At 37.0% G+C, this 18,051-nt stretch overlaps 2 protein-coding genes across 20 annotated transcripts in view; both read right to left on the bottom strand.

The window, feature by feature from the left end:
- Nucleotides 1-18,051, bottom strand: part of LOC134541238 (serine/threonine-protein kinase N) — a 372,780-nt gene that overhangs the window by 207,451 nt on the left and 147,278 nt on the right. The window lies entirely within an intron of this gene.
- On the bottom strand, nt 9,380-15,459 carry LOC134541386 (uncharacterized). The gene is made up of 2 exons (XM_063384812.1): nt 14,998-15,459; nt 9,380-13,507 (listed from the first exon to the last, which is right to left on the bottom strand). The coding sequence occupies exons 1-2, from the start codon at nt 15,140-15,142 to the stop codon at nt 12,669-12,671; spliced, it is 984 nt and encodes a 327-aa protein (XP_063240882.1). The 5' UTR covers nt 15,143-15,459; the 3' UTR covers nt 9,380-12,668.

Here is an 18,051-nt window from a genome sequence, read left to right as displayed (position 1 = left end):
GCAACGCAAAGCAGGGTATTATATTTAATTATGTGTTCGCTAGAATACTTTGATTTACTTTCCTATTCATTTCAGACTGAGCCACAGCGAAGCGTGGCCGAGTTTAGCTAGTATCCTATAACGGTGGAAGAAACCTTGGAGGTTTGGAATGGTGTTATTAAAGTGGTTTGTATCCTGTAGTTACCACCGTGTAACTATATATGATGCATCATTTTTGAGTAAAGAGTTTCAAAACCAAAACCTTAATTCCCATCTCAACTAAGCCCGTGGACGAATACACTTGCGATTAACTGTAAGTGTATTTAGCGACGAGGTGGACATGCATATTTCGTCTTTTGCTCACGGACCAGTCATCTGCGAACGATCTGCAAACACAACTGTGACAATCATACAGTAAACATAAATATAGATTGCACACGCAAGATGCGCATTAAATAAAAAAGCCAGATTATTGTTCCGATTATTCCATAGCACGCGTATTGGGCGATTAATGTTACAAATTATGTATAGCATGTAATAGGTCCCGATATAAACAGTCAATTTACGGCGTTAAATTATCAAATAAATAAGTTGATTTTGCCCGTTGTATAATGGGTCTTTTCAAAGAAACCGAAATCTGTCAATCCCATTTTTGGTCTATGTCCAAAATCACGTGATGTAAACAAATACACTGGAGACCAATACAAGACATCTCTATACTAACAAGAAAGGCGTGTGTGTGAATAATATCATAGGGACAAGAGATAGGACTACAAAAATATTTTATAGGTTATTAATAAATTATATTTTATATTAACTGGTGTCAAATATGATTAACTTCTTTTTAAATAAATTTGAAGCACTGGAGTTTTATTTCCCCCACAAATCTGTAAAATGATTAAAATAGCCATATTGTTGGCACCATGTGTATCAAACAGATACATTGTTCATGTTGGGCATGTCGTCCGCCATCTATCGTACTGACGTGACAACAACGCCATGTTTTCACATGACAATCTTGGAGCTGTCCGGTATTAGTCTGCAGGGTATTTGATGTAAGAATTGGCGCGTGAGTGACGACAGTCCGTACGGTCGGAAGTCGAAAAAGCTGTTCTCCCTGTTCGAGGCTGCACGACGCTCGTACCTACTGACCTACTGTCAGACGTGAACGAGCCCGGATGCGTGGCACGAGGTTTAGCACGTTTACCTCGCAACCGGGACATCGCTGCTTCCCGTCTACAGACAGCACAGCCATCCGAGTTCACTTAGCAACTAGCCTGCTTCGATTTCACTCTCTCAAATGAAAAGTAACTACACAACACAGACTACTTACTGCTTGGCTTCTGAGCTCAGGCCTCGTCTCTACACTGTTAAAAATACTAATCGAAAATTTACGAAGAACGCTGGTAGAAATTACCTACGGATCTTAGTAAATTTACAGTTATATTCGTAATTTTACAAATGTTGAGCACACGTACTCTGAACAAGAATCAACATGAATAATTAAATTACTTAAATAAAAATTTTAAAAATGTGTTGAGTCACAGCGAAAAACTTTTTTCCTTAGAATTACCTGTTTAACTTTTTTTACAAATATACAAAGAACTCATAAGTCGCGTAATATTCGCGAGATCCATTTAGCTGAGATTCCGAAGAACTCGTCGTTTCTTTCAGGTTAATTATTCGCAGTAAAGTCCGTAAATGTACTGAAATTCCTAACAGTGTATAATTACTGGCGTCCCCGAAATTCCGCCATGCCTTGTAGACAACAGCTGTTCCTAGCCCTGAAGATGGCTGCAACAAGGCTCGCCGACACGTCGGGTCCACCATCAATTATCAATTATACAGAAGCCAAGGAGTAGTCAGTGGCTCTGGCCACGACAGCCTACGGTCTAGATATACAATATGGATGAGAAATGGGAAACAGACTTCTATACCTAGGAATTATAGGCCTAGGATGCAAAATCAATTCAGTCCATTTTTTTTTATTTCTGCTAATTAACTTCCCCACTTGATAGCGACCGGCACTGGGGGAATATTACCCTAGACAAATAAAACTTATATATAAACAAAATCACGGATTGGAATACAATGTATTTGGTCAGATTTTGGAGGGGGGATATAAAATCCAAAATACGCCACCTTCTTTATAACAGTTTTTTGGTCATTACAAGTTTAAAATGTTCTGATTTTAAAATTTGGCTTCGTTAAAGCATATTATATAATTTAATGGCATGCCTGAAGTTTCCTACGTGTGGCTGCTATAAAAGGTTCACCCTATGAAATCATTAACTTTTGGTATTTAACGCATTTTTAGTGACAACTGTAATAATACTGTTAACATACACCTGTCATGGTCTTTGAAAATTTCTTAATGAATTGTCATTACTTTAAGGATGGATTACTTTCCGTAATTAAAAAAAATGTAAATGGCATACAAACTGTTGGGTAAAATTTTTACGTCGCGGCTTTTTTGTATATAAAATAATTAAATTCCGAAAATGGTGTTTTTCAGTACTACAGTCGTTTGTTTTACCCTGAAAACAGCGTTCATAAATTCCCACTGGTATCAGAAATAGCCGTTTATTGTTTACATTACAAAGCCTGTTCATTGACGCAGCCGCCACTTTGTACTTGAGATGCCGATCATGTGGTTCTCCGTTTACAAGAACGTGTATATTTTGTATGGATTTTGTGACGCAGTGGAAAGAAATTGAGATTATAAAAAAAGTGAGATCACTGTGCATACAAACTCATACGTCAATTCCTTGGTGGGAATTTTTTTTATTCTTTTAGCATAATGGAGGCGCGAAGCGCTGACTTGTCACGTGCGATAACACATAACCTGATGTAAAAAATAATTTGTTACTACGTGCATCAAACGTAATAATATTATTTTTTTACGTCAGGTTAGTAACAAGTTACGCTCCGCACCTCCATTATGGTAAAATAAATATCCGTCAATGGGTAACGCTTGGGTATGGATGCACAGTAGGGACTACCTTTTTTTTTTTTTTTTTAATTTTTAAGTACCTTCCACTGCGTCACAAAATCCAGATACAAAATATACACATACTTCTAAATCGAGAACCACAGGATAAAGTTGTTACGCTAAAGCACAATGGCAGCGGCCGCATCACTGCACAGGCTACCCAATGTATCCTATGAACTGTAACTTCTCAGACATAAGTAGAGATTTAGATAGGTACGCTGTTTTCTGGCTAAATAGAGAAACGTGTTCAAAAAAAACATTTTCGGAATTTCATATATATATATATATATATATATATATATATATATATATATATATATGAAATTCCGAAAATGTTTTTTTTGTACACGTTTCTCTATTTAGCCAGAAAACAGCGTACCTATCTAAATCTCTACTTATGTCTGAGAAGTTACAGTTCATAGGATACATTGGGTAGCCTGTGCAGTGATGCGGCCGCTGCCATTGTGCTTTAGCGTAACAACTTTATCCTGTGGTTCTCGATTTAGATTTAATATATATATATATTATATATATATATAATTACGGAAAAGCAGCAACGATTGAATTTCAACAACTGTTGAAACCAATACGGCCTCTTTCGGTTATAATCTTTCAAATTAACGACCTCCCCCGCCCCTTCACAAAACAAAATTCTGAGCACTCTCTTGTCCATCGACAATACTCAAGACTGTACCTACGAAATATATTCAATCTCATCATTAATAATAAAATAATATTAAACGTATCATTTGTAAAGTCACGTTAGTAATTTTTACATTAAATCACACAAAGTTTATCCTTATTCTGATGTACAAAATTGATGTTTTTTTTTTTTTCATTCGACTATTAAATCTAATGGTCGAGGTTTAAAATACAAGTGAAAAGGGGACAAGCAATAAAAATAAGCTGAGGGTCGGCACATTTAGGGTGGATTGGAAATAAAACTGTCCCAACATCCTCTGCGACAGACTAACTGGTAACAAACGGGGAGAGAGGGCGGAAAGAGTCTCCATGTACACATCGGTACGCGGCGAGTGCTTCCCACAGTCGCGGGCGCGGGAAAGTCGGGCCGGAAATAATACCAGCGGCCCGCGCTCTGGGAGCCGGGGAGCAGTTCTTCCCGGCGCGAGCGAACAATACCGCGATTGTGCAACCCCCTCCTCCCCCCCACCACCCTGCAGAAGGGCGAGTATACCGCGGGCGAGCGCCAGCAACCCGGCTGCGTGGGGTTTACTGAAATACCACCGGCAGCAATGCATTACGACTCACGTCAACACTTCAGAATTCATGTCAGGGATGTGTGTGTGTGCGTGATAGTCCAGGAAACGAAGACTTAAAAAGGCACAAACGAAAATTTTTGTACAAATCTGAATTTTGGCACACAGGTATAGTCTTTACTATGCTTAACAACATACTGAAAGTTTACCGCTGTTGACTTCGTGCGTATCCCTGAAAACGTGCGGTTAGTCATACAGCGCCATATTTTTATGTCCTTGACTGAGATATAAAAAACTAATCGATTTATAGCCCACCTTTAATATTAACATTCGGAACTTTTTCAAAATTAATGTGTGTAATAGCTTTTCTAGATTATTTTGGTAAGTTTATGGAGAGCCTATGTTAAAAACTGCATAAATGGACTGCTATATGTCGCCTTCATCTAGGACTTACTGTACAATTTCGGCTATACGCACAAGGTATACAGCGGTAAACCTTCGGTGTGTAATTAAGCATAGTAGATACTACCACTGTGCAAAGATTCAGCTTCAAACAAATTTTGTTTCTTGTGCTATTAGTGCTGATGGTACAGTCGCGCGGAACGGATCTGTCTGATCGGAGCTGCTCAACTTCAACTTGCGAGGTCAGACAGGGCAGACTACGGCATTATAAGGACCAGGTAATAACGGCTGCCATCTTTGGTCTCGTGCGAGGTACCTACGCGGCGGTAAAATAAACCCGTCTTTGCAGAAACTAACAATTGTTATGATCTGATTCTTAAGGTATTAGTCTTCAATGGTTAAACAATTAACATTTTAGTCGTTATAATACATTCGTAAAAAGACAACGCAAGTTTTTGTAGGTAATAAAGATTTATAAGTTTTAGCATAGTATTATCAGTCCTGTAACAAAGAATTAGAACATTGCAGGTCATACATAATAAAAGAAAAAAGTTTTAAAACTCTTTAAAATACGTAAAAATTATAATTTCTTAAACGGCAGTTAAACTGCCGATGTATTTATACTTGCGGTATCTCAATGTTGAAATTCGCACATGAGCCACTAAACCAATAGTGAAACCTGTACATTATTTAATTTTAAATGCCACTGCATTGTTAGCTCCGTATAAATATATAATAAGGCACAGCGACCAGTAGATGTTCCCGAAGACATAATAGTAATTTTACAATTAATACAACTAAGAAATATTTTTGAGACAGCATTTCTGAAAGCCTTTACATAGAGCCATGTGCGAGAGCGCGCGGAGACGCGAAAACTCAAAAACATACAAGAATATGAACGTTTAGTAAACGTAGTTTTGATATTTAACTCTTACCATGCATTTCATACGCTTACGTTACATACTTACAGTAATTAGGAAAAAAATATCCTTTGATATAGAAAATTAAAAAAAATCACCTTACACACATCAAAAACGCTTCGCGATATATAAATTTTTTATTGCTGCAATATTAAATAAAGCTACCATGGTGTTAAAAACTGAACCATTGGGGGCCCGCCTCGTCAGGGGTGTATGTGTGTTAGCATTGAATATATATAATGTATAGAAGTCGCGAGCCCAGGTTAAATTTTCTGTCCGGTTTCTTAGAAGAATTGTTGTAGTTCCAAGCTCCGCCGCTGCGATCGCTTTCATCGCTGGGTATCGGCCGTATACGCCCCTGGCGGTATTTGGCAGAACTAGGTTAACCAGCCCAGTCGTGACATCATCCTTCACCCCCCCCCCCCCCCCGAAAATCCCAGACCAGCGATTCAAATTACCCGGCAGGTCTTATCAGCATCGTTAGGCGACCTTGAAGAGGAGCTTCCCTTACCGTCGTTTGAGAATGATGAAATCCCAAAAGAAGCTAGCAACGGAAATCATGAATGATGGGATTCTGTACCCGAGTGAAGTGAAAATTAGCTATTAAAACTTTGTATTGGGCCAATAGTCAGTGTTACGTTCAAAATATGGTTTTATTTTAAAAGTAAAATACTTATTTAAACTATATTTCGCGTTTGTACAAATTTACTTTTAGATATTGGCAAGGAAAATCAACATACCTTAAACAACCTTCTCTTATTCAACGTTATCTATTAAGTAGTAAAAGGGGTAAATATTATTTTTAAAAATAAAATAAAAATGTAACCCACTAAATCAGTATTGGCAAGATATATATAAATTCAATATTAAAATACGCACATTAAAATTTTTTGTAACTAACTTTTTTCGGTAATAAAAATTCAGGATGATTTTGGTTTAATTGGTTTACGTATATTGCTATATTTTCTAAATCACATAGAAAAGGGAAAACAGTGCATCAGTGAAAATTCAAAAATTTAGTTTAAGTAATACTAGCCATACCAAAAGTTCAATATGCGAGATAAGAAATTTGGTAACTGCTCTACATTTCAAATAAAAATGCATTGGTTTCATGAATACTGAAATGTATGCGTAATGAGGCATATTATGTTATTATACTAAGCATGACTATAACTAAAAAAATTACAGTAATTTAAAACGATGGCAGTCTTAACATACAATAAGTGCGCGAGTCTTAGTTTATTTTTTAATTGGCTTCTTCGTCAGATGGAAAAGAGTTAAGATTTCATCAAGGAAATATATATTCTCAAAGTCACTAAACCGGGAGATAGAAAATAAGGTAGGTACTTAATTTTAAATAAAAGTTAAAATAGACTTACGCTAAACCAATTAAAAATAAGTCGTAAAAATATTTTTATTTATTAAATATGTTCTATACTTGACAGTTCTTTGTGTAAAATTCTTCAAAAATCTTTGAAATTTAATACATATTTTCTTAAAATGGTAGAATATCAGCAATACCCGGAAATTACGTGAGCAAAGCCACGGGTTATTTATTAGATACACTTTTATTATAAAATAAAAACAATTATGCATTTGTAGTTCACGAATGTGATATTTTGTTTATTGCTTCACAACATTCATTTGCCAGTCTCAAATTTCATCGTACCACTTGTCAGAAATGTCACCAAAAATGAGAGATAGTTTTTTTTTACGAATTTCAATTACGAGGTAATCTTTCGCAAGACTTTTTTCTTCGCAGTAGTCACTGGGACACCATTAATTTAAATCCACTAAGATAATAAAATTGTGTGTATAATGATTTGTTTTTGTATATTTATATAACTTCCCAACCAATTTTTAATGATTTTCATGTGAATAAAAACTTGTAAAGCAATTTAATTAACTGTGTCATAATACTTCTGATTAGATGGAAGTACAAACTTTTCATCAGTAATATACGATGATAAAAATATTTATTATTGCAAAATAATATTCACTGTTCAAATGCAAATTTAAATAGATTATTCATACATGTTTCCTGCTAATTAATGGTTTTAAATAATAATTTTTTAGTATAAAATCATTTTTATCTTGTGTTAAAATGTGTTGCTAAAATGAGGAATTATAAATATGTCACTTACTAAGTCCGTGCACAGATTTACACAAAACAGCAATGTAAATAATCTTTTTTGGTAGTTTCTAATTTTGTGCCCTGGATAACATGAATTTGGTTTAATTCATACCAAAGTGAATTTTTTGAACAACTTAAATTGATGTCATAAATAAATATTTATTTTATATTATAAATCCACAAACAGTTTTTAAAATATAATATTTATCACGCCAGATGGAATAATAAACAAAAAATAGCTCTTATATGTTGTCTGTTTTTAAAGAATTGTATTATATTTCATGGAAATAATATTTACCTTTCGGTTATTAAAAGAAAATATATTTGTATTCAAAATACTTGCGCATCGTTTTTACGAGCATAACTTGTGTATCTAACCTCAAAGCAAGGAATATAAAGAGTGGGAACTCAATGCTATAACAAACACTCTTATTTTCTTTGGAGAAATCCGGGAAATGTGCGTTATTTATAAGCAACTTAACATAGTAAATCGTTAACTTTTCAGATCTATGTTGGCAAATTTTTTTTTTGTGGTCATTCGCTACTGGGAATATTCACCATATAACGTTAAAGCTTATTTATTTTGAATTACGAAACAACCAAAACATTATGTAAAAATGCTTCATCTTATGTTAAAAAAATTATAAACTGCATAGCCACAAAGTATGACATCATACCATTAGTTTCAGTTACTAATAACAACACGTGCACGCGTTTGAACAGTCATCGCAGCCATAGTTGTTTCATAGCTACCAAAATCATTCAACGTTGTCAAGAATTATTCCAAATTATGTTTTGCCATTTTACTCAATGCGCCACTCCGTTAACACAACATTTTATAAATTCTGAACTACGAATGTCAGTGGGAATGTACACTATACTGTACATTCCAATCTGATACGCTTTAAGAAATTTCTGTAGTTTTCTTATTATTAAAACTTAATTTTTTATGTTGGCATCTTTTAACCGCACTTTTTTTTTTTTTTTCGGTGGCCGTACTCCTCCAATTTAGTTGCGCCCGCCGGTATCTAAGCGCTCGGATTTCAACAAAAGGCACCGCCTCTCGATAGAGTGAAACAGAGAATTACGCGCACGACCTTGAAAAAAGCGACGCTACAGCGCTCTGGCGTGGAAGCTGGTAACTACGAGTACCCTCTTGTGGAAAGAAGAGCTGTCTAGCGGCGGAGCTAACAACTACCTCAGTTTTGGATACGAAAATTGGAATAATAAATCCTATCCCCTCGCGACTTCTATAAGTTATATATATTCAATGGTGTTAGTGAGGCGGGATGATAAGCGTGACGCTCGCTGGTGATTCTAGCGCGGTATCACCTCTAAGCGCAAGGCTCTAAATTGACGCGTAGTCTTCTCGTCGTCACAGGATAACTGTGAAATTTGAGCGGTGACCGCAACATTATATAACCGATAAATGAAGATAAAGGTGTAACGTAAGCCCCTTAAGTGCTTTTAATAATCTGTACTGGTTGTTTTACGCCTAAAAATTACTCTGAAAACATGCGTTTTAGCCATTTTAACTCTTCTAGAAATAAAGTTTAAAAACATGATACAAAATTAAAAGTATTTTTCGGGCCTCAGCGAACTCTTAAATGCTTTTCGTAAACATGCCCCACTCGGATATCTTGAGTAGTTTTGAAATCGCGTTGTTTTTCCTGAAGCTCTGCGCACCGTCTGTGTGACCAGGTAGGCGGAGCCCTTAAGGAACAGAATTTTACAATTTTGTGGAATTTAGTTAGTTGTTTTACTCAGAATGATGAGTTTATTTTACCGCAGCACATAAGTGGACTGGCCGGGAGACGGAGTCCCTTCTCGCGCGAGACTAAAGATGGCGGCCATTAATACCCAGTCTTTTTAGTTGCACCTTCTGCATCTCATGTCATGAACAATATTCGAAAATGAGAAGCATAATGAGTACAAACAAACGGTAAGAAAGCGCGAAAAAAATAATCTTTAATTAAACATTCCAATTTTAGGTTTTCACATTTTCATCTCAGACACCATTTAATTTTGTTGTTTTTTTCCGGTTAGTTGCTTTGAAACGGAAGACGAAGTACTTTGAAATTTAAATAAATAATGCGTATGCATGAAAATAAACAGGTTTGGCCCAAATATGTATTAAATTATGTTTTCAAGAAATTTATCGTAATTTCATTAATACACATTCCAATTATTTTATATTTTGTATAACGCTCTAAAGTAAACCAAGATAAATACGTATAATAATAGTCTACAGTGCTACTCTATGAATTACCGTGTGAACCAGATGCATCAGACAAAGTGAATGTGGCACGGTACTACAGAACACGCCTCAGACAGCTTGTTCGACACAACAAAGACAGATCTGAAAGACATTACTGCGCGAATGTGGGAGGGCCTTAAGGGTCTAGTATCCTACATTATTTTGCTTACATAATTTCGAGTTTTTCTCGTTATTTTATTAAAATACTGTCCATATTTTTTTTTTAATTCACTAAAGAGTTAGTACTATAGTGTTTCCCTTTGGCTTTGTGAACTTTAGTTCGCGCCATACGTCGCAGATGGCAGCGCCGTGACGCGATTACTCCCACGAAATGCCATATGGCGAGAGCCAAAGCTGCTACAGAAACGTACGGAAGCGACATGACTGAGCCCGCCCCGCCAGGACCCAGACGCAGTCGCTCTCCTCCACGGCGCCGCGAGGCTTCGGGGGGGAAACGGCACTGTCGGGACACCCCGGCGCGGCGGGAATAAATCCAAGACCAGCGTGAACAACAAAGGGTACAGAAAAAAAAACTTAAAAGCACGTCTTAACGCCTCACTGTCGAACCTACGACCACTAAAAGCCGACGGCACTTCGTGAAGAGGAGAACACACTTCAATAGGCTCGCTGATTAAATTCTGAACCAGTCCGTGGGTGTGAGGACCTTATTAACTATCGCTCAATGGTCTGCTAGGACTCGTGTGGGTAGCGCGTTGGAGTTACACCGTCAAAAACTCCACGAAAAATAAGTGAAATTGGTGTTCCATGAGCGATTATATTTAAAATTCCAATTACAAATACGGACGCATAAAAAATCTTTCCATTCAAAGCAACTCTACTTATAATTCTAAATAGAAAACCTGTACAACTTGGCTACCGGCATGTAAAAACAGAGTCAATTTACGCTACATGACACATTATGTTAAAAGCTCGTCAGAAACAACATACTCCCAGTTTTATGAGAATTTTGAAACCAGATACCAATAAAGTACACAAATACAGCCATCTGCCAAACGCATGCACGAATGGAACGAAATGTCGCAGTGGTAAAACCCGGGTGTCCACACAAATCTGTAATAATATTTCCCTTAATTTTCCCTCACTATCCCTGACCAAATTTTTAATTTCCCTGGCCTTTTTTTAAATAATTTACCTATGTTGCAATTTTCTTTTATTTATATATAATATATAATATTATATATATAACAACCTTCACCGTCTCCATAGCTGGCCTCTCCACTATTTGTTTCAACCAGAACCTTCTATAACTTGTGTATCCAGTTTATATCAAAGTTATATAGTGTATATCCTCAAAATCAAAAATAATTTTGGTTATGGTAGTTTCGCATCACAAACACATTCAAATGATTACTTTAAATTAATATGTTATGCTAAAATACATTTGGAAACGTTACACAGAACAATAATTGCTCGCAGGAACATGTCCTCAAAAGTTTTAAACATATTGATAAGACTACAATTTAATAATGTGGGGAGAACTGGGTGCGTAAGGGATAGCCCAATTTTGTTTCTTTTCACAGTTTTATTAATTACCAATATTTACATCACTAGTAAATAATCTTACTTAAAAATGCTTAATCACCTATTACTCGCACGTCACTCAAGTGTCAAGTTCCACCGTCCGCACTCCCCACTGGGCCGCCTCTTCGCGCAACTCTCGCCGCACTCCGTCGCCAAACTCACCGCGGGACTCCATCTGTGGGACTCTGTCACCAAAAACTCTCGCGGACTTAGGCCCTCCTCACACGGGGATACTGAAGTTGCCTACAAAACGATCGCTGGTAGCCTGGAGACTAGGCAACTGTGTGACTGGGTGACTAGTCGCCCGTTATCTTCACACGACGCTACTAAAATATCAGAGACTGGGAGGAAAAAATGCATCGTGAGTACAGCCCGAGTATCTTGTGGAACCGTGAAGTGCCTATATATTGTATGTAATGTCCAGTGATAACAGCAGTGACGATAGTGATATTGTTATCCAATATTATCAACATTATAGAAAACGAAGTAGGAAAAGATTGTGGGTTCATCCATATATAGAAAGGAACATTAATTGTAGATTATTTGTCGCGGCCAAAGAATTGCAAGAGACAGACTCAAAATTCATCGCTTTCTACAGAATGACGAAGGAGACTTACCAAATGTTAACGGAAATTGTTACACCTGCGATGTATTATAGGGATACCACTATGAGGGAATGCGTGAGCCCCGGTGAACGATTGCTGATAACTTTGAGGTAAGTAAGTTAAGAAATACAAATTATTACGAATTTTTGTTAAGGCACTTCTAAATGTTTCCCTTCAACACAAATCTATTTCTTTCCAAGTATTTTAACGTATATACTGATGCTTGGCGAATAAAAACAATGTATGCATTTTAACTTGAGGCCGCAATTACTTATTTTATCTGTGGAAAATGGCTGTTGTATGGATCTTAAGAATGTGCACTTTAACGTTAACAGGTTAAATAATCTAAAGTTATTTATACCCAAGTATTCCAGTCAACTGAAAGGTGAAAGTATAAACATATCTTATGCATAAATTCATTCCAATGTTTAATTCAAATATACCTAAGAAATACACATTCAAATAATGTACTGCAAAAGAAAAAATGTATATATATAAACTATTTAAAGAATACCCATTACACAAACATTCAAATCATGACTGTAAACACAAAAATAAACAACATAATAGAGATAAAAACACGTACACCAAAGTTATATGTTTACACACCCAACAAAACATCACATCACATTATGTTCCTGCTCATATTGTAAAGTCTCTTGGATGACTTCAAAATACTGTTGCGTTTCAGTATCTTGTACTTTCTGTGGAATAGTTTGATTTCCAGGCGACGAACAAATTGAAGCATTATCTGTAGCCAACGATGAATGCGTGGAAACACTGTAGGAGTAAGTTGGGGTCTGTTGGTAAGCTGGTACGTGTTGGTGCATGTCTTTTGGATTCGTGATGTCATCAATAAGCTGCAGAACCCTACGTCGGAATGATTTCATTTGTGCATCTGTCAAAGGTTCGATTTCTGGTAAAAGGCTTAGAAGAAACGACTTTTTTACTTGCCTATCATCGTTTGAATTCGATTCAAGTTTCCTTTTCTTTGCATTCATGTATTCCATAAAGGACTTGTCCACTTCCGTCACTGTTTGCTTTTTACGCTTTGATAAATTATCTTTTGGGTTGGAAAAGGGATCATGAGTCATTTGTTGGGAATGATGAGCATGTTCTTGCGAGAAGTCAGTATTTGGCAGCATAGGTGAAGGAAGGGAAAGTTGTGGTGTTGTAGTTAGTATTGCGTTATCTGAGATATATTCCTCCTCTTCAGCCGCAACGTCTTCCGTATTTTGTGTTGGGTCAGATGAACTGTGTTCCAGGTTTTGTTCATTGATGACTTCTGGCAAATTCCCCGATGGTGTACCAAGCGTTTTTATGAATGGTAGGGTAAATTTCATTGCCTCCGATAGATAATATGGTTTCTTATTTTTGGAACTTGAACCACTTGGAGGTGGCTTTATGTGACGGACAAAAACTGAACGGAGATTTTTCCATTTTTCTTTGCATTCGTTAACTGAAAACAAACAACATTGTTCACATAAATATAAATCGTTGCAATGGATGAATTCCTAACTAATTTACAGTAAACAAAAAACAAATACAAAAGTGAAGTAGTATTAAGTATAATCCAGATATATACAACATATGTTTATTATTTGAAGAAAAAATATATAAATGGTACATGGGGAATGTATTATGAAGTAAAATTTAATTTAACTTTGTTGCAGGTATTTGGCAACAGGAGGTACATTTGTATCGCTGTCGATGTACTTTGCTAGAGGAGAAAGCACAGTTATCAACATCATACGAGAAACTACCAAATTAATTTGGGAATCGTTGAAAGAGTCCTACATGCCTGTCCCAGGAGAAGAAAAGTGGAGAATGATAGCACAGCGTTTCTATTCACTGTGGAATTTACCCAATTGCTTGGGTTCATTGGACGGTAAGCATATTCGAATAGAAAAATTACCTGGAACTGGCTCAAGTAACTTTAATTACAAAATGTATCACTCAATAGTGCTGCTGGCTAGCAGTGATGCAGATGGTTTCTTCACTCTTATTGAAACTGGCTATGCAGGTAGAAACAGCGATGGAGGAGTGTTTCGCGCATCAGCTGTCAAACACTGGATTGCAAATGGAGGACTAGACATACCACCGCCTTCACGATTACCAGATGACGACAATGAGATTGACTTTCCTTTTTACTTTGTTGGAGATGAGGCCTTTCCATTGTCACAATATTTGCTGCGTCCTTACCCTCAGAGAACACTTGATGATGTTAAAAGAATATTCAATTACAGATTGAGCAGAGGACGGAAAACAGTGGAGTGCGCTTTCGGAATGATGGCAGAAAAGTTCCAAGTGTTGAACACTGCTATTCGCTGCCGAACTACGGAAAGAGTGGTTGATGTAATAAAATCTGTCTGCATTCTTCACAACTTCATTCGGAAAAGTGAAGGTATTAAATATTTTGCTGGTGAACCATTTGGCAACTCAGAAACGCCCAACATCAATCCACAGCCACTAGAAGACCTAACGTTACATGATCGGTCTACTGCTCATGAAGTGCGGAATTACTTGGCAAACTATTTTCTAACACCCCGGGCTTCTGTTCCATGGCAGTGGAAATACTGTTACAATAACTAATTAGGTATTAAAGTATTTCATGTGTTTTTGTAGGTTACTGTGAGTATGACAACAACTTTGAACATGTGGTAAGTTTTATCGAAGTTCGTAAAAACCATGCGTAATTCCCTTGGGAACCAAGAAAAGATATCAATAGAAAGTAATTTTTATACGTTACAAACGTTTTAGAATAAGGTATTTCTTCGAAGGACGAATAACCATTGTATAAAAACTATATTTCTTTTACTAATAATGTATTTGTGAGATACTAAATATAAAACATGCTGTTTACATATACATTTTGGTTTTTCACAAGTTAGTTTATTATGATAGATATTTTATATCTAATTATTGTTGTTTAAGATATTGTCAACTTACCTGTGAGTTGCACTTCTTTTGCGACATCATTCCATGCTTTGTCAGTCACATCCTTTTTTGAATACCCTTTCAACTTGTAGTTATAGAGTTCTGGGTGTTTCTCAACTTCGTTTACAAATTTGATATTAAACGCCTGCTCGCCCATTGTTCGCTACAATACAGTATCGCGCCGCGTAGGCTACTGGAGTAGCGTGGAGACCAGCATGCTGAGTCGCCGGGATTTACGTTGCTTACGACTTCCAGTCTCCGCCACTCCAGTATCGCCGTCTGAGTGACGCCATGCCTATCTACATGACGAGTCGCTCGGTCGCCGAGTCTCGCGGTATCTAAGCAACTTCAGTATCCCCGTGTGAGGAGGGCCTTATTCGCCCAAGAAACTCCCGCGGAGGCCGGCGTAGTCTGTGGCGCCCTTCTAGAACTGACGAGAGCAGCTGGGGCGAGTTGCGTAATCACGCGCGGACCTAACGCCCGAAGCGTCGAGAATAGCGTCGCTCGCTCACGCCACGGCCCGCGGAATTCCCCAGGCCGCTCAGCGATAGATAACGGCCCCGAGGCAGGACGATGCGCTGGGTTGAGGAGGGAGGGAAGGGGGGTGGCGACGACCCTTGTAATCCGGCCAGGCGCGCGTGGCATGCCTTACGTCAGCGGGCCGCACGTAACTGTGCAGGGCTGCCATTCAGCTCCGAACCTGGCATCGCGTTCTGGCAGAGCCTCCTAGATGGGAAGCCAGACCACGAGGGCTCGAGCAGGTCATGACGTCAGCACGCGACGTCCTTTGCCCTTGGCATTCCAACACGGAGGGAGAATACAGTTATCGTTTGAACAGCAGTGAGTGAGGAGCAGGCCTGAGCAGGCAGTAACCGTGCGTGGGTGAAATTTTGGCGAAAGAAAAACGGTTGACATTTATATTATGCAGTTTTTTTTTGTTAAAATAAAACATGCCGTCAAAGTGCAGTGTAGCAACGTGCCGCGGCAATTACAAAAGTGGACCAAAAGTGGCGGTATTTCGGTTCCCGACGGATGAAAATTTGCGAACGAAATGGATACGAAGTCTTAAGAGAAAAAATGGCTTTACACCAACAAAACGTTCACGAGTGAGTACAAATTTCTTTTTATAGCCTGCCTTCTCTTGACTTCGTGTAAATGTCGTTTACGATAAACGTAACATTTTGGTGAACTAGCGCCGATTTCATTTGTAGACTGTTGCATAATACCCGGGAAATCTTTTGATATTTCGCTTTGAACCGCTAAAGTAGTAAGGCAACTGCTGTTAATGCTGAAGTATTTATAGTGATGACCTGACAATTTGTCAAATGTTTGTCTAGAAATTTATAGAGAACGACCTATTACCATTTATTTAGTACTATGTTCTACCTTCGCTGCGGTAACAAATGGTATGGAAAGTGTAAATTTAACTTGAAATCACTCGGATTTCCTTAATTATACTTAGGCTACTTATAAAATAATAGTCCCATAAATGTTTGTAAAAAATTGTTAATTCGCCTCTAATGGTAATATTTTCCGGATTTATTAGGTTTCAAAATGTATCCAATTATAACAACTATCAAACATATTATAATTAATTATTAATGAAAATTTATTTTTAATAGGGCGAGTGAGACTTTTTAGGCTGTCAGTAGACTTCACTGTTTTAATGTACTGCAGGGAAAGTGAAACATATATATTTTGGGTTACTAGTATAATTAGTATTAGTCGTAAATCATATTTTATTATCAAGTCGCAAAAGCATTAAGTTAGCTGAAAGATATAGGCTAAATCAGCTATTGCCTTTGAAAAGTGGTAATTCAATAGTGAAGGTCTTGTAAAAAATTTTTTTTGCAAGCAAGTGAGAAATTTACGACACACAAAGGTTTTGCTACAGGAGCTATTAACATTATGGGGACATTTTATTTTTATTTTTAAGCCGGAATTACAACAGCTCGTCACATCCGTCCGTCATCCGTCCGTCAATCACGTGACCTGCGGCCAATAGGATGGCCGGAAAAATTTCATCCGTCCGTTTGTCAAAAGTTTGGTAACGTCATATTTTTGACGGGCGGACGGATGAAATTATAACAACCAAATGTCTGCAAGTGTTTTGCGTGTCAAGTCTTTTTTACAAATTATAGACACTAAAGTTTGTTTAGTTTTTTAGATGCTTACATATTTTTTTCAAACATGTTTGAACACGTTTTCAAGAATTGTCCGACTTACAAAAGTGTAATAATTACGCTAGGTAGCGCAGAAAATGTTTAAATAAATGCTGGAATGAAAAAGATCGTATATAATAAGCTATAAGCTCATAGCTTACATTATTAAAAAAATAACCTAATTATACCAGGTAAATTTCCTCCAAAATCAAAGGTGTTTCAACAGTTGGCAGCGTGTATAAGGTTAAATATATTTAACGGATAAACGGAGTGTTTTAAATCGCTCGGCATCTGACGGACGAACGGATGACGGACGGACGCGACGGGTTATTGTAATTCCGTCTTTACAGTCAAATATTTAGCTTTACATTTTGTAACATAATTTACAGCTCAATTTTTTCTTCTCTATCGTAGTGATTAAGTCCGGGAAGTATTGAACAAATTCTATGTATTTTTAAGCAGACAACAGTTTAACCATTTGTCGTTTATAACGCCGGATGTAGGGTTTGTAAAATGATGTAATTACCGACACCATTCATCAGCATAAGCCTTAAAAATAGTTGAAAATTTCTTTAAAATGTATTGTTTGTGAGTTATGGCAGTAACTTTTACACCGTTAGTAATGATTAAAAAATTACGATAAGACTTAACATTAAATAAAAGTGCAGTCTAAAAATGACATGTATATATCTAATTTATTTATTGTTAGATATTGGTTGACGGTTAACCACATATTAAGATAATTTAACTCTAATTCACGATAGGCCCTCACCTTTATTTTCGTAAGTGGACATTTGTCAAATATTTTTTACTTATAATTTATTTTGTTTTGCAGTACCTACTGGAAAATTGCTTTGCCGTCAAGAACGGTTACCGAAACTAATTTTCATTGGCAAAGTACTTA

Source organism: Bacillus rossius, chromosome 1 (genome assembly GCF_032445375.1).
Source record: "Bacillus rossius redtenbacheri isolate Brsri chromosome 1, Brsri_v3, whole genome shotgun sequence".
Taxonomy (NCBI): Eukaryota; Metazoa; Arthropoda; class Insecta; order Phasmatodea; family Bacillidae; genus Bacillus; species Bacillus rossius.
Note: the sequence above shows the minus strand (reverse complement) of the source record. Positions and strands in the feature narration are given on the sequence as shown.